General features: G+C 34.4%; 1 protein-coding gene across 10 annotated transcripts in view; it reads left to right on the top strand.

The window, feature by feature from the left end:
- The window catches only part of LOC125668138 (microtubule-associated serine/threonine-protein kinase 2-like), a 51,525-nt gene that overhangs the window by 22,843 nt on the left and 4,439 nt on the right, over window positions 1–24,243 (top strand). For 3 of the 10 annotated variants that reach the window (XM_056163837.1, XM_056163835.1, XM_056163843.1), the window contains 21 exons: window positions 6,001–6,076; window positions 6,471–6,552; window positions 6,828–6,967; window positions 7,460–7,480; window positions 8,317–8,389; window positions 10,610–10,813; window positions 11,182–11,280; window positions 12,600–12,726; window positions 15,014–15,078; window positions 15,333–15,412; window positions 17,827–18,001; window positions 18,371–18,462; window positions 18,728–18,808; window positions 18,926–18,996; window positions 19,141–19,257; window positions 20,138–20,248; window positions 20,482–20,709; window positions 21,379–21,506; window positions 21,994–22,235; window positions 22,506–22,765; window positions 23,480–23,596. In XM_056163837.1, the coding sequence (XP_056019812.1) occupies window positions 6,001–6,076; window positions 6,471–6,552; window positions 6,828–6,967; window positions 7,460–7,480; window positions 8,317–8,389; window positions 10,610–10,813; window positions 11,182–11,280; window positions 12,600–12,726; window positions 15,014–15,078; window positions 15,333–15,412; window positions 17,827–18,001; window positions 18,371–18,462; window positions 18,728–18,808; window positions 18,926–18,996; window positions 19,141–19,257; window positions 20,138–20,248; window positions 20,482–20,709; window positions 21,379–21,506; window positions 21,994–22,235; window positions 22,506–22,765; window positions 23,480–23,596 (2,589 nt within the window). Of the gene's footprint in view, window positions 1–6,000; window positions 6,077–6,467; window positions 6,553–6,827; window positions 6,968–7,459; window positions 7,481–8,316; window positions 8,390–10,609; window positions 10,814–11,181; window positions 11,281–12,599; window positions 12,727–15,013; window positions 15,079–15,332; window positions 15,413–17,826; window positions 18,002–18,370; window positions 18,463–18,727; window positions 18,809–18,925; window positions 18,997–19,140; window positions 19,258–20,137; window positions 20,249–20,481; window positions 20,710–21,378; window positions 21,507–21,993; window positions 22,236–22,505; window positions 22,766–23,479; window positions 23,597–24,243 lie in introns of all 10 variants that reach the window. The other 7 variants (XM_056163836.1, XM_056163834.1, XM_056163842.1 and 4 more) reach the window with 3 other exon arrangements.

Genomic DNA, 24,243 nt, shown 5'->3' with positions numbered 1-24,243 from the left:
CCTCTCTAGCAACACAATATAGACCAGAAAATGGCAGCAATGTTGACCGATTGCATCGGAATCTGAAGGGCATCAACCGTAGTAAAGATTATTGCTTTAACATGGATGATGATGCATTGTTGTTCAAGAGGCATCATATTAATCCATGGTTTTCGGGGTCTATGGAGAGTCTTTCATTTGAGGAACTAGAAGAATGTCTCAGACATCGGGGTCGATCTCGGATCCGAAAACGAAGCATAATTCCAGGTATTTATGGTGGGTACAGTTACACTGTACATGCACAGTGAATTGTGATTTCCTTCTATATTTCTCTTTTAGAATGTTAAAAGTAGAGATAGATTTTAGATAGTTTTATTTATTTGAAATTAGGGCCCTTTCGAGCAAAACAAACAACATACATGATTATGACACAAACCATTGTACAATTTAAAAAAAATTTTTTTTTTACAATACAATTAAGTTCATCGCATTTTGTCAGAATGGACACTGGAATAATAAAAAAAAAAGGGGTGGGGGTGGGGGGAGTGATGGATATGATAATCCCCACACTGCAAAAGATACCACGTGACGATGTAAGGGACAAATTATTACAATATATAATTCTATATGATATATATTATTACTACAGTAACTTGATCCGAAGAGTTTAATTACGTCGAGTTGACAGGCGTGGATCATCAGATCATATGAGACGCAAAGCGTCGAGTTTGATCTGATGATCTGCGCCTGTCCACGAGACGTGATCCAACTCTTCGGATCAAGTTACTGTAATAATGATAAATTTATTATATACCTCCTATGCATTTTAAATCCACATTTATATGATACTAAATGTAATCCAAATTATCAAAAATACAGACATACAGTGAAATTTTGTTTTTTGTATGCAGTTTTGTTTGTGACGCAGCTAATATTTTGAATGTTGCGTTGATGAATTGTGACATTATCAGTTTCAGAGGATACTGATACGGAATCAGAAAACCACAGTGTAGTGATCCGGAAAACCGGATCACATGCTGTGAAATCCACAGTATCAAAGAATGATACGTTGATGGGTATATAATAAATGTAGATATTAGATTGAAAGATATGTAAGTTGTAAAGGTTATCGGGTGATAGCTGTCAATTTCAGGTTAATATGTGCATAATAAATCTGGTAACCAAGTAAGCATAAAGTCCCCAAAGAAAATATGTCATGCAAGAAGGGGTCGACACAGTTTGATACTGTAACATACCTAGAAGAAAATAAATACATTGTATAATACCACATAATTAATGCAGATTATGTACAGATTAACAGTAGGAGTACTTGTGTTTCATTTTCTGCTGACATTTATTATATCTATATATTCATTTTGTAACTAAATATAACACAGCTTAATCAGTAAGCTGATGAATCAAAGAAGGAAACCTTTAAAGATCACCCTTCTTTTGATGTCTACATACAGGTATATACCTTGTCATTATGATTTATGTGACAAAACCACAGTGAATAGGATGTGAGGGGATGATGTCATAAGCTTTGTTAATGAATCATACTGCTAATATCCATGTCAATGGTCGTTACTTTGTTAGGTTCTGTGTATAAAGACAAGATTTGTTTAGAGTTGCTGCCAGTCTGTTTCAAAAAGAAACCCAGCAACAGAACTATATTGTAGAAAATCAGAATTCTTTTTCCAGGTTTTTTTTAATATCATGGTTATGAAATTGAGATTGCCATGGGTTTGACCTAGCTTGCACAACTTGTAACTAACTGAAGATCACTTTGATTTCATGCAACCTTATTTTTTGTGAGAGTACAATGATGTGTTTATTTACAAGTCATATATATATTTTCCAAGAATCATTATTGTTGAAGTCTTCTATATTCAAAAATGTATTCGCAAAAACTAAATTTTGGTGAATAAGTTCTAAATAATCGTAAATATTGTTCTGACAAATGAAATACAATTTGCAGTATGACACAAGATTAACAGGACAAAACCTATTTTGAGAATATTTACCACCCAACTCTGGGTATACCCTTTTAAATTGTGAAATCATTTCAAAGTACATGTAATAGAATCTGCCAAGTCTATATAAATTTCCAAATATTTATGAAACCTTCATTTTAAGATAACATTTAGTCTAGGCATTAAGCATTAACCATGAAGGTGATGCACATTTGCATGGAATGAAAAATATCCGTCTGTAAAATTATATATTTATATATGCAATGATTTTTGTCGAGGAAGCAAACATGATATGGTTATTTAGAATTATATCATTTATAGAGAATGTTGATATGTTTCTGTATTTCATAAAAATAACAGTCACATTTTAACGTCATTACAATTCAGAAAAGCTGATTTACTCTGAATTCAAATTTGAATGCCTCCACCCCCCCCCCCCTCCCACCCCCCCTCTCTCTCTTTATGGCTGCAATTCCATACAAACGTTTTTTGTGTTGTCTGGTGTAAATGCATCCTAGGTTCTATTGGAAACAAGTGTACCATCAGAAAGATGGAGCTGCAATCTGAATAATTGTGGATTGTTTGTCATATAAAAAAGAACTTGTTAATGCGAATATACCATGTCTTAATTGACCTCTCTTGACATGTGATGTGCTGTTTGACCTTTAAGTATTGCACAATTAGAAGGTGAAGATGAAGTTGCTCACTCAGAAGAATGTTGTTTTATGGCAGAAATGAATAGTTGTTAGTGATTGGCAGATGTTGCAGCTCATTATGCCGTACATACTTAATTGAGAAAGAATTTTTGAAAGGGTAAATTCTACCCATTAATGTCTACATTACTGGAAAGTAATACCAACCAATAAATGTAGGTAGTGAATGGTGTATAATATTTGTTGACTGTTGTGTTTTGTTGAACTTAATTTGTTTAACTGTTACCCTCTACCTTGCAGTGCTCCCACTGGACCAAAATTCCCTTTCGCCACTTTTTCGGGGTGCGGCGCAGCGCAAATACTCTCATGCTTTACAATTATTTAGATCATATTATTTTATTCATTACACTGATTTTAGCATTTTGAATCAGTTACATTACTTAATCATATCCAGCTATCATACCTAAACACTTCTTTCTGAAATAATAAGTTGATTTGTTTGATAAATTCTATTATGGAAATCAAAACTCAGATAATAAATCATATATAAACTTCATGATGCTACACCCCTCAGTGAAAACATTGTGTACATTGCCCGAAATGCAGATGTCACAAAACATCAAGCCCAATTTAGAGTCGCATCTCAACCATTCCCTATTAAATTTTCGTTTTGGTATGGAAGATTTTGCAATTTAGACAGAATCGGATGTTTGAGCAGGTGGGGTTGACTGTAAAGCCAAACATAGATATCTTTTGAAATTTAGACTGACTAGGGTCAGAAGCTACAAGTTTAGTGTCAAAATAGAATGGGGTGCATAGTCTTATGAGATTAGCATTTTTATACTGTTGCGCACTGAACTTCAAAGAAAATTATTGATTAAAATTGCTATGTCCATATCAATGGTGACCGACCGCATTGTTTATGAAATATTCGAACTAAAATCAAACACATCAAAATCAAAATCTTGTAATCAACGAGCTTGGCCGCAAAAACAAACAATTGATGTATATACATTATACACAATAATACGGCCAATTTAATTACTGGTCGGTTCTTGACATTAATGTGGAAATGATAACACAATAATGAATAAGACTTTAAATGTTAAACAATTGACCACAGCAGGGTACATAGCTGTCCGATGTACTTTATTACATAATCACCGACTTTTTTGCAGCCATACATTACCTGAGGCTATTATCTCGCCTTGTGACCAGCTCTGTGTGCACTGGAGCGACGCGAGATTTCCAGTCGCACGCGTTGACTGAATAAACAAATTTTGACTGCATAAACAAACTGGCGATAATGTGTCACTGACAAAGGAAATCACAAGATAGATTTTAAAATACAATTTATTGCAAAAAGGGATTTTCGCCACTTTGAATTTTTTTCCGCCAATTTTGAAAAAAATTCGCCATTGGCGAAAATGGCGAAGCCCAGCTCGAGCACTGCTACCTTGGGACATGTTGCTGTCAAACATTGCAGGCAACATTACTCTACCTTGGGTCATGTTGCTGTCAAACATAGCGGGCAACATTACTCTACCTTGGGGTATGTTGCTCTCAAACATTGCAGGCAACATTACTCTACCTTGGGACATGTTGCTGTCAAACATAGCGGGCAACATTATTACTCTACCTGAATGGGACATGTTGCTCTCAAACATCACAGGCAACACTACTCTACCTTGGGGTATGTTGCTGTCAAACATAGCGGGCACCATTATTATTTCTGTGTATATTGTACTTGTTGTAGAAGTATTCAGTGTACTGTTTGAGTCAATAAATGGATGCTGACTATGTAGAGGATGACATTTTGATATTTGGATAGACAGTTGCTATAAGGCCTATGATTTAATTGCTTATTATCTAGCTGCAATGGTCTTTGAATGCATTAATTAAGTTTCAATGTGAAGATCGAGTTGAAATGATACTGGTATACAATCGATCTTCTCAAGGTTTGACAACAGGCATTTCTGGCCATGATATTGTAATGTTCTTCATTGAAATTTAGCAATTTCCTTTTCTTGTTGCAATAGTCACAAATGAAAAACAAGATTTTGTTTCCTATTTTGGAATAGATGTCACAAATTTGGTGAATTTTAAACTCTTGTAATACTATAATAAAAGTGTTTAAAACAAAGTTTTAGGCAACTTTTTGAATGAAGAAAATGTAGACCACATGCATCAACCACTATTGATTTGCTAGATTTGGATATCAGAAGTAACAATTCAATTTAAGCATGTTCAACACGTGTACCACAATAGTGTAAGAAGTCAAACGTAGTGGAATGTTGTGATTTTTGTCGGATGAAAGAAAATGGCAGGAAATTCATGATTTATTGCAAAACTTTATACGCTCAAAGTATGAGCCAAATTAGACAATAAGTGGATATAATTCTGTGCAGAATATCGGTTTAAAAAAAAAAACCTAAAAAAAAATTTGGGGGAGCAGGTGGCAATAATCAGTTATAAACTTTACAGCTGCGGTAAATGTTTCCTCTGTGAGTTCTAATTGAACAACAGAAGGAGTTGATGTATGTCTCTTGTATCTTCATTAAATCTAATCATCAGGGTTAAATTTAATCATCACAATACTTAGTCAGGGATGTGGGAAGCTTGGAAATACAATGTCTAGCGAGAAGTATAAAAAAGTCTAAGAGAAAGAATAATGTAAAAAAAAAAAAATCAACTTAATTGTAATTTTTTGTGAACCGAGTACATTTCTCTTATGATAAAATGCTGACAAGTCTGTGTTGAGTTAAGAATATCAGAAATTTATTGTGTATTGTAAGGTCAAACTTTATTCAGAGGATAAATCCTTTATCTTCAAAATAAATTATAGATTGAAATTACAGACAAAATATCAAGTAACAAATAGGATACACTTTTGATTTGACATTCAATGCATGTTTAAGGTGGCTCACTACATCTTGAAATAGTTTCTCAATTTAAATCAGCACGAAATGATTTAATTAAGAAATAGATGATGATATATAATAAGTACATGTGCCAAAAAGGCAGAAAATACGCAATTCTGGATAAAAAATGATTTCCAAAAATACGTTTTAGTACATAATATGAACAAAAGACTGGCGTATTTGAACTCTGGATCACTAGACTGAGCTGCATGTAGGAGGATAAAGAAGTCGATCGATACAAATCATGTCACAAAACATTTAACATTTAACTTGCTATCTTGTGAGGTAGTATCATAAAGAGCATATAAGCCTTGGTGTAGTGAGCTATTTTAATTTAAAATATCAATTTCAAAATCTCCTTCAGTAATACAATATCACTTTCTGCTGTGTCTGCTGTGAAGGTATTCCAGGGTATTGTCAATGTTATTTAGTTATTGTGTATTTCATAGTACATGAAATTTTTTCTATTGACAGGAAGCAGTCCGCACGAAAGTCCCAGGAATATGTCCCCTAGTCAGCACAGCAATTTCCTGTTCCAGAATGTCAGAAAGTACGCAAACTTTTAATTTACACCTTTGTTACAAAATGTCACAGGTAAAGTCTCAAAGGGGAGATTAAGATAGATCTTGATGAATAGCCTTCATCTGCAGGTGGAATCCAGATCTGCAGACTATTTCATGCAAAGAAGCCATTAATGAATGTCGTCCATACTAAGGCGGTTAATAGATTTATTTTGATGCTGCTTTATTACATCTATTGTAATTGCTCTTAATGTACACCCAGGGTGCAGAAAAAGAAAAAAAAAGAAAGGATGAGGGATCTGCAATTTGTGTAATTTTACTTCATCCTACAACAGAGTATGAATGACATAAAATGAAAGAGGTGCTCGTCAGGATTTTGAAGAGTTACAGATGGCCATGTGACTTTGATTTCTGTTTAAGCAGGTGTGATGGAAGACGATGGTCCTTTGCCTCATTACCTTCCTCAGGTTACGGAACAAATACCCCAGGCAGCTCCAATGTTTCGGTAACATTCCAGCAATTGCAGTACACTGTTTTTAAGTGCTTTTCTTGAATATGGCCTTGAACTACAGATCAATATTAAAGAAAAGAGGAAATTCTAAAATTGCATGTTTCTGCTAGTACTACATGGTATGGTTTTAATAAAAAAAAAATCCGAACTGTATATTATATAGTAATACCTTAACTTTTTTGTCAAAGGATTGCATGTATCATGTTTTTGTCTTGAAATTATTAGTAATAATTCTGTTTTTATCATTCCAAATTTATTTATTCAATTAGTCACAATACTCATCTCAAGAACGTCTTCACCAGTACCAGCCAGCCCACGAGGAATACACGCTCAGTGGCAATGAGGGGGATGAGGAGGGACGTAAATCTCCACTGTCCCCCCTCCTACGACCCAGATCTCGCAGTCTAAGGTACATCCAGCTTGTAGGCAAGAGAGTCTACTTGTTGCCGTTTTGTTGTTGTTATTTTACAATAAATATTGTTTGCAGGACAGTTATTTTCTTTTAATAATATTTTGAATATATTCAAATTGTGTGTTTAAAAAGAATCATTTTATTAGAGAATTATTTATCACAAGAAATTAACAAGAATATTCAATCTAACCAAAAGAGAAATGATCTGTGTTTGAGTGTGAAGTCCTTTTAGCCCATGTGTAGTTCAGAAATTTGAAGTACTTGTAGTTTGTGTGTGTCTCTTTAAGCACTTATCTTTAATTTGCATACAACTTTGATACTGACCCTCTTTTATCTCAGCTTCCTACAATCAGAATTATGAAAAATTATGAAAGAAAATATGATGCCATGACCAATTATTATAATGTGATAAAAGTAATATTTATTCCAGAGTTGCGTCTAATTAGTACATGACTAATTTTAATTTTGATTTCCTGCTTTAATGGATAGCTTGTCCTGGCTTGCACTTGAGTAAGAGATTCTACAATATAATTTTTTTTTGATTTGTGTACTCGGCTGGTTTATAAGATCTTATATGTAGTGTGCTGTGCACATGGAGCATACAGTTAACGCTATTTGTAAACCCCAGAGCTATGTGCTAGTTTGTTATAACGTGGCTAAATATTCATCAAGCCCTCTTGCTTTTGAAATCGTTGTAGAATTGCAGTTTTATGCATTTTTCTCCTTTTTTAGCATGACTGTCAGATGCAAGAAATTCTAAGACTTAACTGTTAAAGCATTTTACATTTATGAAAAACTACACCATATTCTGAAGTCATTATAGACGCACTTTGCTATTTCTAACTAGCATATATGCAAATACATGCAATGCCAAACTGGATTGTAGTAGTTTTTATTTTTTCACAAAATGTATTTCATTATTCATGTACTTGTATATATTACCTCTGATGCATGAAAAGAGGAGTATATTGTACTTGTACTAGTTGTTGAATTACATCATCATGTGTATATATATAAAGCTGATGTCACACAGTTTTCCCCCCTTAATTTTCAGTGAAGTTAAATCTCATCGTGCTTTGAAAGTTCAAGTATATATTCCTCTACGCTTCTAATTTTGTGTTCAACAATTACTACAGAGATTAAAATTATTCCACCTGTAGCTTTTGCTTTTGAAGTATTATGTTTGATATGTAATGTATAAAAATTTAAAAGAAAGAAATTTTGTGTTCAAAGTTTACATTTTTATAATATAAATATTTGTTGATGTATTGGGGAAAAGTAATTATTACCTTCATTATAATTTTTGAGGATGATTCCTGCAGTTGTGATTTGTTTCTGTTGAACAGTAGTCCCATGATTTCACCAGGCAGCGATGAGATTGTCATGATGAATAGCGTCTACAAGGAAAGATTTCCAAAGGTACATAGATATTTGATTAGTGTTTATTACATACATGTACTTAGTAATAAATACAGGTTTTTTTGCATGCATAATATCAGTGATGTAATCTTAGCCGTATCATGTCCGATTATTATTGATTCCATACTGCAAGGCTAGAGCTACGCATTATGAATCTGTGATACACCCCTTTGTGAAATTTTTGCTTAAAACTCCACACTATTGAATTGACTTTCATTCTAGATATCTGAACTTTTCCAAGTTTTTTTTAATTCATTGGATGGTATAGATATATTCGTTTTTGAGTGGTACAAATATCTTTGAAGCCCATGGTCTTCAATTATTTTAAACCTAAGAAAGATTTTGCATAAACAATGATGTTAATTGGATTTATAAATTTTAGATGAACTTGATTATTTACATTTACATGTCACAAATCCATATTATCAATGTTTCTTGATGTAAATTAAAATAGCCAGAAATTAAGATATTAAGTTGTATTTAAAGTCCCTTCAATTACAAAATATATTCATCAAATTCATGCACATGTTTAGATATACACACCCTTATCAAGACTTTGTTTTGTTTGTGTCAAACTGTCAAACATTTACTATGTGTGATAAACACCAGTAGATTGCCTCAAGCATGTAAAGCATGAAGACTAAGTACAGTGATCTTGGTTACTTTAGGGCAAAAATTGATTTAATGCCTGAAATAAAAACTATTTTTTGAAGTGATGATTGTAGTTAAGTGTTGTCTTAGTACATGTATTATAAACATTTCACACCAAATCCAGAGGAACTGCAGACCAGACATTAATTTGTTGGGGTACTGCTAAATTGAAATACAATGTAGGTATGATTGAAAATTTGGGAGTAACTATCTTCGCATTTGACTTTTGAGACCATTAATGCTGGTTTTACAGTTTGTCAGCAATGCATTAGCAGAGCTGGTAAAACGGATGTTTGTGACTGTAAAATGAGCATTAATGATGGCAAACAACATGGTTATCCTCATTATAATGCAGTTTTGCAGTGTACGTCTTTGTTGGTTTTTGCTTTAAGTAAGACATGTCATGAAATGTTTTGATGTTACATTGTATTATTCTAGAATTGAAAGCTTTACAATGTAAACTCCTCTGTGCAGTAGACAGTCAAAATGCAGATTAAAAAAATAGATGCTTTCGAAAATTACTTAATCTGTGGAATTATAAGTATGTTTACAATATCCAAGAAAATCAGTTTCTCAGTGACATTTAATCTTATCAGATATGATCTTTGTTTATGTTTTTATTTTGGATGTCATTACAAAATGTGTAAGACACAAAAATGGAGCATACCCTGTTTCCCTATCAAGCCCGTATTTACAGGGGATTAATGCCGGCTCTCAGCGTGAGGTTTGATATCGGGGTCTTAGGTTGATATGGGGTGTGTCATGCTGAGGGTTGATATTGGGGTCTTAGGTTGATATGGGGTGTGACATGCTGAGGGTTGATATCGGGGTCTTAGGTTGATATGGGGTGTGTCATGCTGAGGGTTGATATCGGGGTCTTAGGTTGATATGGGGTGTGACATGCTGAGGGTTGATATTGGGGTCTTAGGTTGATATGGGGTGTGACATGCTGAGGGTTGATATTGGGGTCTTAGGTTGATATGGGGTGTGACATGCTGAGGGTTGATATTAAGGTCTTAGGTTGATATGGGGTGTGACATGCTGAGGGTTGATATTGGGGTCTTAGGTTGATATGGGGTGTGACATGCTGAGGGTTGATATTGGGGTCTTAGGTTGATATGGGGTGTGACATGCTGAGGGTTGATATTGGGGTCTTAAGTTGATATGGGGTGTGACATGCTGAGGGTTGATATTGGGGTCTTAGGTTGATATGGGGTGTGACATGCTAATGGTTGATATTGGGGTCTTAGGTTGATATGGGGTGTGGCATGCTAATGAATATGTATTACTCTTTATGTACTGTTATGATGAAGTAGCATTTAAAAAGTTCATTGCAAGTACACAACTTGTTAATTGTTCATTATGACAACGTAGCATCTCTTATTATGATAAGAGGTAGGTTCTATTACAGGAAGAACCCATGCAGTTCAATGTTGTGAATAAATTTTGCACTCTATTTACGAAGCCTAATGACCATCAGATTATTGTTCTCTTTTCTAACATTCTGTGAAGCTCCCGGTGCTCATTTCACTTTTAACAGCGTTTATTATAAATGTATGTGATTGCCAGGCGACGGCCCAGATGGAGGAAAAGCTGAAGAAATTTATAGAGCAGAACAAGCTGGAGGAGGTAGACTGTGATGCGATCACACGATTCCTGCATCACCAGGTGATGGAACTTGCCCGCGACTGTCTGCAGAAATCGCAAGACAAGCAAATCACTGGGTCTTACTTCTTTGAACTCTCGGAGAAACTGGAGAAGTTGCTAATTGATGTAAGTGATACCCTTCAATTGATTTCATTGTCCCTAATTTTGTAGTTGATATGGATGACACAGAATGCTGTCTTACATGTTTCATACCAATTGTAAGGCTGTTCTTGGCACACTTGTTTTTGACTATGGATAACTCCATTTACCTGATCAGGATATAGGGCTCACAGTAGGTGTGACTGGTCAACAGGGGATGCTTACTCCTCCTAGGCACCTGATCCCACCTCTGGTGTGTCCAGGGGTCCGTGTTTGCCGAACTATCTATTTTGTATTGCTTATAGGAGTTATGAGATTGATCAATGTTTGTTATCTTCACCTTTCACAGGACTGATAGTATTTGTTTAATAACTTTCTTGAATGTTTGTTCACAGGCACAAGAAAGAGAAGAAATTGCCTATGAGTTTCTGTATCCACTCATCAAGAACTTGTATCTAATTATCTCAAGACCATCAAGGTTGTTGGAGTGCTTGGTAAGGAATACTGGATTTTGGTCTTGGTTTGTGAAATGCAATTTATGAATTGATGAAATGCTTTTAATGTGAATGTTCACAAAAGATGATTGTTGAGTGAAGTAAGTCATTGAATGTGCTTATCATGAAAATGTTGTCCTTATGGGACTACTAGTATTAGTACAGGAAGTTCTATTAGTTTCTATTGTAAATACAGGAAGTTCTATTAATTTCTATTGTAAATACAGGAAGTTCTATTAGATTCTATTGTAAATACAGGAAGTTCTATTAGATTCTATTGTAAATACAGAAAGTTCTATTTGTTTCTATTGTAAATACAGGAAGTTCTATTTGTTTCTATTGTAAATACAGGAAGTTCTATTAAATTCTATTGTAAATACAGAAAGTTCTATTAAATTCTATTGTAAATACAGAAAGTTCTATTTGTTTCTATTGTAAATACAGGAAGTTCTATTAGACTCTATTGTAAATACAGGAAGTTCTATTTGTTTCTATTGTAAATACAGGAAGTTCTATTTGTTTCTATTGTAAATACAGGAAGTTCTATTAGATTCTATTGTAAATACAGGAAGTTCTATTAGATTCTATTGTAAATACAGGAAGTTCTATTTGTTTCTATTGTAAATACAGGAAGTTCTATTAAATTCTATTGTAAATACAGGAAGTTCTATTAGATTCTATTGTAAATACAGAAAGTTCTATTTGTTTCTATTGTAAATACAGGAAGTTCTATTAGACTCTATTGTAAATACAGGAAGTTCTATTTGTTTCTATTGTAAATACAGGAAGTTCTATTAAATTCTATTGTAAATACAGAAAGTTCTATTTGTTTCTATTGTAAATACAGGAAGTTCTATTAGACTCTATTGTAAATACAGGAAGTTCTATTTGTTTCTATTGTAAATACAGGAAGTTCTATTAAATTCTATTGTAAATACAGGAAGTTCTATTAGATTCTATTGTAAATACAGGAAGTTCTATTAGATTTTATTGTAAATACAGGAAGTTCTATTTGTTTCTATTGTAAATACAGGAAGTTCTATTAAATTCTATTGTAAATACAGGAAGTTCTATTAGATTCTATTGTAAATACAGGAAGTTCTATTAGATTCTATTGTAAATACAGGAAGTTCTATTTGTTTCTATTGTAAATACAGGAAGTTCTATTTGTTTCTATTGTAAATGTAGGAAGTTTTATTAGTTTCTCTTGTAAATGTAGGAACTTCTATTTCTCTTGTAAATGTAAACTTGTATTATTTTCAGTTTCAATCGTAGCAATATGACTGAGAGGAGTTTTATCACCTTTGTTGTTATTGTAGGAATTTGACCCAGAGAAGTTCTATCAACTGTTGGAGGTGGCAGAGGGACAGGCAAAAGAACACATGAAATCTGACATTCCTCGATACATTATCAGCAAACTAGGCCTTAACAGGGATCCTCTAGAAGGTCAGAATCGAAGTTGTTTATCTTCTTTTCTAAATTGTTGTTGAGGTATCTAAAAATATGTTTATAGTCTATAGTCAAATCTCGTTATCTCAAACATGATGGGCTGAGAAAAAACTTTGAGCTATCAGATTTTGAGACACATAAAGAAAATGTAGTTGGGACTTCCAACCCACTTTGACATTTTTCATGGTATTTGAGATACTGAAGTTTAACTGTATTTGTATTTTAATATATACTTTCAATTTCATCTCTTCTTTTTTCTTTAAAAATTTGCGGGCATACATCACACGATATATGCCCAGAAACATTCTGGCCCGCTAACATTACGTCACAATCAATACACAAGATGGAACTACACTGTTAATTTTCTAATTTTTCGTGTTTTTCATCTTTTACTCAGTTAAACCAATAAAGAAATTGTTAAAAATAAAATTATTGTTTCTAAATGAAATTGAAAGTATCTAATAAAAAGGTTATAGACTTTGTATGGGGAAAATATGAATACCTAGTTTTTTGTCGCGAATGGACCTTGCAAGCTCGGCCTGTCTATGCGCCAAAAAACTTGGTCGTCATATTTTCCCAAACAAAGTCTATATATATATATATATATTTATATATAAATATATAAAATGTTCAATTGTTGCTTTTATTGAAAGGATCCATTAAAATGTCACTTTTACAGATCTTGATCATAATACAGCCTACTCTCGTTTCTTATTTAGAAACCTGTGCAGACATGTACCAAATTAGTTATTCACAGATGCATTATTTTGAAAACAATGTAGTACTACATAAAAATGGGGTAAAATTGGAATAAGTTGTCCATTCCAAATTACATGTATATATATGTAAGTTGAGCAGAGGTAATTATCTGTATCAGAATTCATGATACTGCGATATATTTGGAATGGGGGTATGTTTTCTTATTGCCATATTGAAACTAAGATTGGCCGGTCATCCGTGAAGGCAACTCCCCCCTCAAAACATCCAATGAAAATGGGTACTTCCATATTCTCATTATGAAAACTAACTCATCATTAGTAGAATATTGATATACTTTAAATTAAGAAGTCTTAAAATAAATGATATGATATTAAAAAAATTAAGAAGTGTTGAAATGGAATTTTTGAATTTCAAAATGAGGGATATTTTAAAACAAATGATTTTGATGTAAGTGAAGTACTGTGGAATCTTTAGAATTCGTGGTGGCTCAATTTTTGTGGAATATGTGTGGGTACCCCTCATCCACGAATTTACATCCTCAACGAATAAAGAATCATAATTACATTCCAGAGTTATCTTTCTTACAAATATATATAAATCCACGAAATTACATCCCCACGAATCCGTAAAAATTCAGCAATCCACGAAAATTGGCCCCCACGAATTTAAATGATTCTACAGTAAGCTGTATTGATTGAAATTTAATCACATATATTTACCAATCTGTACTTTGTATCTTTACAGACAGTAAAGTAAATAAACTGCATTAATTGAAATTTGATTAGATATATTTTTGCCTATCTGTATTTTTTCCCCTACAGACCTGTCGGATGATTAGATGTATTTTAATTAGATTTATTTTTACCTATCTTTAATTTGTGTCTGTACAGACCTGACGGATGAGTAGATATATATTTTTACCTATCTGTATTTTTTTCTCTACAGACCTGTCGGATGATTAGATATATTTTAATTAGATATATTTTTACCTATCTATTTTTTTTTCTGTACAGACCTGACGGATGAGTAGATATATTTTACCTATCTATTTTTTTTCTGTACAGACCTGTCGGATGAGTAGATATATTTTACCTATCTATTTTTTTTCTGTACAGACCTGTCGGATGAGTAGATATATTTTACCTATCTATTTTTTTTCGGTACAGACCTGACGGATGAGTATATATATTTTAATTAGATATATTTTACCTATCTGTATTTTTTTTCTGTACAGACCTGACGGATGAGTAGATATATTTTACCTATCTATTTTTTTTCTGTACAGACCTGTCGGATGAGTAGATATATTTTACCTATCTGTATTTTTTTTCGGTACAGACCTGACGGATGAGTAGATATATTTTACCTATCTATTTTTTTTCTGTACAGACCTGTCGGATGAGTAGATATATTTTACCTATCTATTTCTTTTCTGTACAGACCTGACGGATGAATAGATATATTTTAATTAGATATATTTTACCTATCTGTATTTTTTTTCTGTACAGACCTGACGGATGAGTAGATATATATTTTTACCTATCTGTATTTTTTTTCTGTACAGACCTGACGGATGGTGACACTGCTGGCTCTCAGTTGGATACCTCTATAACAGATGAAATTTCACAGGTACATTTGGATTCAGTTTGATATTGAAATTTTGTCCGTTCCCTGTCTGACAGTGCCGGGGTTGTTTCAATATTTCTATTTGTATTTGTCCGTTTCCTGTCTGACAGTGCCGGGGTTGTTTCAATATTTCTATTTGTATTTGTCCGTTTCCTGTCTGACAGTACCGGGGTTGTTTCAATCTTTCTATTTGTATTTTGTCCGTTTCCTGTCTGACAGTGCCCGGGTTGTTTCAGTCTTTCTATTTGTATTTTAAGAAACGACGGTTATACAAGTTCCACACTCCAGCCGAGGATGACTTTGAGATCATTAAACTGATCAGCAATGGGGCTTATGCGTAAGTTACATTTGCAACCTTGTTATAATTGGTATGTATAATGTCTCTTCAGTGTTGTGAGATAAAGTTTTTGCTGTAAAAATTTTGTAGATATGAGAGAAAAACAGTTTCACCCACTCCTTAAATTCACCGAGTGACAATGAGAGCGAAAGGGACGAAAATAAAACGGGGGCGAATATTTCTCTGTAGACAGTATTGTTATTATTAAAATCAGAATCATCCATATAAATACCTTCCTAGTTTCTTCTTGTACATCAATCCTGTGGGGATCCAGGTTAGAATAGGTCCTCGGAACCCCTTGCTTGTTGTAAGAGGCGACTAAATGGGGCAGTCCTTCAGATGAGACCGCAAAAATCGAGGTCCCGTGTCACAGCATGTGTGGCACGATAAAGATCCTTCCCTGCTCAAAGGCTGTAAGCGCCAAGCATAAACCAAAATTTTGCAGCCCTTCACCGACAGTGGTGACGTCTCCATATGAGTGAAAGATTCTTGAGAGCTAATTCTTCGTGCCTGTTTTGGAATACATTGTTAGAAACTATATTTGTTTTGAACCTATTGAAATATTTAGAATTTTCATAATTATGGAACAAAAATTGAGTTAATGGAAACAAATTAAAATTAATTTTTTTTTAAATATACATGTATATATTAAACATGGCTTCGAACAAAACATCTAGTCTAGCTCTGAACAATACGTCTTCTTTCAAACCACGGGTTAGGTCTAGTTAACGTCAATATGAGCTACTACTTCCTTTACTAGATCAACAGCATTTCCGCGGCCATGGTAGCTAGTGTCGCTTGACTCAATTGTCTCCATGCTATTTTTCAAAGTATTTATGTATCGCACATGTTGTGACTTTGCACCTTTTTCTTTTTCACACGTCTGCTTCTCACATACATTCCGACGTGTGTCATATTTTTTAAATTAGTTACCATTTCCATAGCAGTGTTTCGTAAAGTTAGTAAAAATAATTTGGAGTATGAAATAGTTTCAGAGATAAAGCGTACTTATATTTACATGAAAATGCTTGCAAAAATGAAACATTCCTAGTATGGACGTTAATATTTGACCAAAAGTAACGATTGTCGTCATAAGGGGGGGGGGGGGTATTTTTCGCAAACAAGGATTGATTATAAAAGCACCTGAATAGTTTGTACGTTTCCTAAGCAAGATTCGGAGAAATGTGTGTCCAGATCTAGTTTCACACTACTATAGTAAATATCAACAAACGATCATCATCTTACACTTGCACTGAGTCATTGTTTACAGACGGTTGACTTTCTTTTGGTAAATGCCTAGAGATGCAAATTGCATGTGCATGTAGGAGCGATTTCGGTGACTATAAATTGTAGGCTATAGTATCAAAATTATTGTGGCGCATACTATACATATATATAATATATGCAATGTATATATATGAAAAAGAGACTTGTAATCACTATGAAATAAAATGAAAATTATCATTTGACAAGAATTCAATCAACAGATTTACACAAAACACTTGACAACGGTAGCAAATTACAACAAAATATGATGACATTTTCCCCGCGATACAACGTCGTGACGTACTTTTTTTATTATGACGTCGTATAGTGTGTCTGTACAGTATTGTGATTTTTCTCGGGAAGCTTAACTACGCTGCGTCCGGTTCTAAATTTATAATAAATTCGCAACCATCACGTGATCATCGTCCCGCATATCCTTAATCAATCAATCAATCATGTACATCGGGGTTCCGATAAAGGCCTATCCCCTCGCTCAGACTAAAATTTTAGATTATCACCAAAAAAACCCTTTAATCAAGGAAACATAGGTAAGAATTATTTGATGAAAACAGTAAATAATTGTTTGAAGATACTGAATGCTTGAGATTTTAGAGTATTGGAGTGATCAATTTTTGAGACTCTGAATATTTCGTGACGAGTCGCTTTGCTTCAAGCTCCTAAGTAAACACAGTTATAAATCTTAAGTGATGATTTTTAAAAGAGTATTTCATAGTAATATAACATTTACAGTGAGATTGGACACTTCAAATGTTCTCTTCTTAACGTAACACATTCCAGCTGTTACTACGCATGTATTGATCAATAGTAACTTTCTGAATAATAGAATAAACAATTGCAGTTTTATCTCCAATACTTTCTTGAAATCGTTGTCATGGTTATGTGTCACAGTCAGCAATACCTGTTAAAACTAATGAAATATACAATCCATATTTAATCAGCTGAAAAGTTTAGGTCATTCTCTCTACAATAGGCCTAGGTCTTGTTCTGGAGACATCCATGCTTACCACAGATATCTTGTCTCGCATTGTCTTGGGTTTCATTGCAATATCTTGTCTGTTCATTATGTGTCTCCTCAGACATTCTGATTTTCTTAAATAACTTCTTAACGTTAGCACTTTTTCTTTCAGTGCTGTTTACCTTGTACGCCATAAAGAATCTCGACAAAGATTTGCTATGAAGAAGATTTGTAAGCAGAATTTAATTCTACGCAATCAGACGGAGCAGGTCTTTACAGAGAGGGACATTCTCAGCTTCACAGAAAACCCCTTTGTTGTTAGCATGTATTGCAGCTTTGAAACCAAAGTGAGTTTATTTTGGAAAAGACAATTGAAAAATCATTAAGATTATAAAGTCAATTTCAATTGGTCCATAGTGAAAACTGTGATGTCTCCACTCTGAGACGATAATTGTACATTACTAAGTCACTATTAGCAAAGACATCTCACAATAAGGTGCAAATTTCGAAACTTCAAAGTCATAGCCATTAAGAGGCACCTTCGTATCATTAAGAGGCACCTGCGTATCATTAAGAGGCACCTGCTTATCATTAAGAGGCACCTGTGTATGATTGTCATCTTTCAGTGCTTTGATATAAATGTATTTCAATTCTAATGACAAATATTCACTTTTTGATGTCATCTGAGTTATTAATTGTATTTTGCGTTCTTTTAGCGCCATCTGTGTATGGTGATGGAGTATGTAGAGGGAGGTGACTGTGCCACCCTGATTCACAAGTCAGGACCACTTCCTTTTGATCTCGCTAGGTAAGCAGAATAACAAAGTATTTCAAAAACTGGGATCAAATACAGAATTTGGAATTATCTATTGCAATGTTACAAATAGTACCTCAATGCATTGAATCATTCATGAAAATTTGTCTGTGTGTTGCCTTGATGGCAGACACTACAGAATCTCCATGCTTATCATTTCTTTTCTCTGGATGGATGGAGTTAAAGGTTAATAAATTCCATGTGATGTGAAACTTGATGTAAATATTCCGTCTTTGAGATATAATGTTTGTATTTTAAGGATGTATTTTGCTGAGACAGTTCTCGCCCTGGAGTATCTCCATAGTTACGGAATTGTACATCGTGATCTCAAACCTGATAAGTATGTTGATATCTGTATTTTTCTTTAATTTGTAATCTCCCCTTTCAGAATAATAATCGATAAAGATAATTTGTACCGAACATCATTATTCAGTGCTTTTATTTTCCCTTCTTGCAGTCTTCTAATAACGGCTACAGGCCACATAAAACTCACAGATTTTGGGCTTTCAAAGATAGGACTCATGAGTTGTAAGTATCAGACAGTAGTAAGTGTAAAACTGGGAAATGTAAAAACCCTACACATGTTATATACAGTATATGTATCTGTAATCATCATAAAGAACCCTACTTTTGTGTCCAACTGATTGTCACATCTTGTTAATCTTTTCACAGTAACTACAAACCTGTATGAGGGTGCTATAGAACAGGACTGTACGGAATTCAGTGATAAGCAGGTGATCGGTACACCAGAGTATATTGCTCCAGAAGTCATTCTAAGAAAGGGATACGGTAAGTGTACTGCCTCTGGACGCAGGAATCTAGCCAATGATTAAGTAACCGTGAGAGTTCAATATCATCCGAGCTGTTGGTGCCAGTAAATAGCTGCACAGCACAGAATTACAAATACTACAAAAATATAGAGAATGTGAATTGATTAAGTAATTGACCTGTGATAAATGATTTTGACAAGTTAAAGATTTTAATATAATGTGTGTTGTATGATAAACAGATTAATTCAAAAAGAAATATATAAAAATGATATGGGTTTCCATACATGGAGAGAGAAGTCTGAATGGAGAGAGAAGTCTGAAGCAGAGATAACCTGTGATGTTTACAGAATATACAAAAAACTATAAAATAGAAACTTTAAGGCAGCTCATCACACCAAGACTTGTACTTTTTATGACACTATGTCACCAGATGGTGATTCAAATGTTTAGTGAAATTATTTGTTTGTCTATCATCGTAGCTCAGTGGTGAAAGTATCAGGTTTGTGACCTGCAGATCCTGAGATCAAATCCATCAGAGCCTTTTCATGTTTATTGAAATTAATTTTTGAAAATCGTGTTTTTATCCAAATAGCACAGTTTCTGCCTTTTGATGTATACATTTATTACATATCATCATATCTTTCATAATTAAATCATTTCGTGCTGATTTGGGAAACTCAAGTGTGCCACCTTAATATGCTAAAAAGGAACATTTGGATATTTCCGTATTGAAATAACAGTAGAGATTATAGAATTCAGTGTACAGTCCTATTAAAATACTTATGATGATGTTGTCTTGTTCCATATGCACATGTATATTGGGTTTTTTTTTTAAAAGTGAAAATGCTTATAGAAATACAAATTGAAGTGATGAAATTTGACACCCTTTTCTGTTTCAGGTAAGCCAGTGGACTGGTGGTCGATGGGGATCATTTTGTTTGAGTTTCTAGTCGGTTGTCCTCCATTTTTTGGAAACACTCCTGAGGAGTTATTCTCTCAAGTTATTAATGGTAATTGTTTTGTTGCTCCATATTATCATTTAAAAAGAAAACACAAGTTGAGATAGGATTACCTAGATGTATAATTTCTTAATGTCATTAACAATGCAACATCTATGGAAGCAGTATTACCTGACAGTGAAATACCAGTATCCATCTTTTCAATGAAAAAGAAATGGATAGTAAATTGTTTAAAGTAATATAGATTATTCAATTTTTTAAAAATTTTCCCCATATTATTTCAGAGGAAATAGAATGGCCCGAGGAGGAGGAGTGGCAAGTACGAGACGATGCCAGAGACCTGATCTCCCAGATGCTGCAACACAATCCTCTGAACAGGCTGGGATCAGGAGGTGCACAGGAGGTCAAGGAGCATGCCTTCTTTATGAACCTAGACTGGGCGGGGCTACTTAGACAGAAGGCGGAGTTTATCCCGGAACTGGAGAGTGAAGAAGACACTAGCTACTTTGAAAGTAAGTCTTCTCGCATGCTGTTTTTTGCTGCTTACATTATATATGTCTCCCTTTTATGTGCCCATCTTTTGACTGGATACAGTAATGTATGGACTTTGTCGTCTATTGACTGGATACAGTAATGTATGGACTTTGTCCGTCTGTCAGGGTGATCTACTTTTGGAGTTCTCTAGCTAATTGTTTTTGGGTCATGTCTTTCTGACTGTGAGGCATTCGATCAGCAAACTTGGTCAGTTGTTTCTTTGGTGTAATGGTGTGCCATGGCCAAAAGGTAGGTCATAGTGACCTCATTTTGAATTGAATGACCTTGCGTAGTGAAGTGTACGTTTCATATCTTGCACTCTGTAACACAGGATCATCAAATCATGTCAGTTGATGCATCTTGTGACTAAGTAACAAACATACAAATATAGATATGCATCCTGGACATGTTGTTCCAGATGGGCATATGTTGGTGCCCTAGTAGTGTAATATAAAGTATACAGCGATTGGACGAAAAGAAGTAACCTTATGAATTTTTTTGGGTGTTAAAACTTATGTCTTTAGTATAATTACATGTGTGCTATGATTTCTGTATCTGTTACAGACAGACATGTAATTCATATTGTGAATTGTAATACATTGTATATACCTGTATGTTATGATGTGTGAAACGATTTTGCCTTGTAGGTCGACAGGACCGGTACAACCACGAGATTGAGACGGAGGACACAGAGGATGATGCTGATGATTCCTTGTTTCAGAGCTTTGCCTCTTCCTCCCCCAGGTTCTACTATAAAATAGATGAAATGAATGAGGTAAGTGCTCAGGTCTTCAGTAGGTTTCTATTTTCAGTTTCTCTTTGTATTGTAACACATATATATTACTGGATTGCTCTGAGGAAACATGCATGTGGACAGAAGTCAGGAAAAGTTTTATGATTTGAACTGATTGCACCGGAACCAACACATTTTATGAGGCCAACATTTCACCTCCCAATTTTGATTGATGATTGTAAATAAAGTAGACTGCTGAAAACTGTTGTCAATGTTTAGTTGTTTTTTTTTATACAGTTTGGTTCCTACAGCTTCTGTTTTATTCTTTGAATTTTTCTCCCTATGAACCATTTCTTGGTTGTGATATCTTTATACACATCAGACTGCTGGAGCATTGTTTAATACATTGAGGATTTTTATCAGCAAATGCAACACTTAAGAATTGTGTGTGGTGTAATTTATGAAGAGGGAATGATGTGCTTTAGTGTGTACCTGATACTCAAAAGAATTTTTCTGAATGCTGTTACAGAGTAAGGATAAGGATGATAGAAGGAGACATTCCAGTGCTGACGAAATGAGGACACAACTACTGCAAAAACAGGCCCTGGAGAGGAAGGACTCCAACCAGTCCGAAAGTTCGGACACCTCACTAGAACTACAGCAGTTGATGAAGAAGGAGACCAGTAGTGGAGACACCTCCGACACCTGTAAAGACTCCGACAGCAGTGGAATAAAGTTGGATGAGGAGGTGTTTGTCTCGCCCCCTGAACGGTAAGTGTGCAGTGACATCATCGGAAACCAGACGGTTACTGTTGTGATGAATCTCTGTATAGATTTCTTACAAAGGATAGTTTGTTTTTATTAATGAATTTATTATTCATCAAGCCATCTACTTTCAAGCTAATGTTTTCTGTGTAAATCTTAAAGGAGGAACATACTACTGAAAAAAAAAATGAAATGATGAAACAGAAATTGAATATAGGGATCAAAACTAAAAGTGAAGCACATATTTAAAAATGCATGCTGTTTTTTCTCTTGCAGTATGTCGTCCAGAAAGAGCACATTAGCGATAATGTTCAGCACACCACCAAGAAGTCAAATTCCCAAAACGAGTACTCCAGATACTCCCAAACCCACCCATCGCCATCCCACTACCAGCACGCCCGAGAGCTCGGACAACTATACCAGCGATGACTCGCCCAAAATTTCCAAGCGAGAAATACGACCACCCCCGATAAAAAGCATCCCAAAACTCGCCATCTCTTCTGATGAGGACAAGGAAAAAGGTCCAGGGGTTAAAGGTGAGGGTTATGACAATGTGAGCAGCCTGTTGTGCAAAATAGGTGGTAAAAAAAAACTTGTCACGAAGAAGATTGAAGCACATACCTGTTTGTACCTATTTTCTTAGGTTTTATTACTTCCCATTACATACTGACAGCTACCACAAAACCATTGGGAGATGGCTAAAATAAACTGTGCCTGATGCCCAATCCCATTCACTTTGTGAATAAAATATTGTTTGAATTGAATACAACAAAGTCCCTGATACATAGCAAATGGAAATTAGACATATTTTAGGAATATTCTTACCAAATTAACAGATCCTCACCAGTATTATATGGGCGTGACTTCAACCTTTGGTCACAATGTTCTATGTGGAATTCCGTGTATTAAGGGTTTTGTTCAGGTTGGAACTATGATGGGCAGCATTAATGGTTAGAACTGTGTTCCAAAACAGGTACTTGACCTTAGTTTTCACTGCCAAGTGAGTTGTTCAGCCCTGGAAACAAATAGCTACCAGAGTTAATTACTATGACTGGATAAAATTGCCAAACTTTACACAAAATGTTTGTAACATTTGATATTTGAATAACAGTGTACATGTATCTATTAGGCAGTCTTGGCTGTACTAAACTAAATAGTATTGCAAATTTTATTTCCGCAGAAATTTTTTGAAGTTCTTGTTTTCAATTTCAGATATTTATTGTGTTCAAACTTGAAAATTGAATTTGTAGAATTGTCTCCTGTTGATGAGAAAAGGGAGAGAGATATTGAATCCAGTTCACTGAGTAGAAAACTCCTGCAGAAGTCTGCCTCAACAACACAGCTCACACTCCTCATTCAACCAACAGGTAAATAAACCACTGTTTCAACCGTAACATTCAATCATTGTCTACAACACCCAGTGTCACATTCCTCAACCCATCCAACAGGCAAAACATCTTGACCACAACACTCTGTCACACGCCTCAGTCAACCAACAGACAGAACATCATCTCAACCACAAAACTTGTCTTATACCCCTCACTTATTGAACAGTCAGATCATTCATAATCGCAGCACAAAGTACATGATGTGTAATAACAAAGTCATAATTCACAGAAAAGGGGAAAAAAATCTTTGAAATTTTTTACCCAATTTCCAAAAATATATATGTTTGCACAAAATTTTGAGATTTATGGTATTGATTAGTTGCATGGAAAACAAATTTTTACATTTTTTAGTTTTAGAAACGTCGTGGAATTTGTTTTAAGGTGGCTCACTACACCCAGACATAGTTTCTCGATTATAAAAGATATGATGATATACAATAAGTATATATGCCAAAAAGGCAAAAAATATACAAATTTGGATAAAAACATGATTTCAAAAAAATTATTTCAACACATATGAACAAAAGACTCTGCGGGATTTGAACTCGAGATCTGCAGTTCACCAGCCCAATGCTTTAACCACTGAGCTACGATGATAAACAAACACATCGATCGATACAAATAAT

The sequence above is a fragment of the Ostrea edulis genome, chromosome 4 (genome assembly GCF_947568905.1).
Source record: "Ostrea edulis chromosome 4, xbOstEdul1.1, whole genome shotgun sequence".
Taxonomy (NCBI): Eukaryota; Metazoa; Mollusca; class Bivalvia; order Ostreida; family Ostreidae; genus Ostrea; species Ostrea edulis.
The sequence above is the reverse complement of the archived record's forward strand: the minus strand, read 5'-3'. Positions and strand labels throughout refer to the sequence as shown.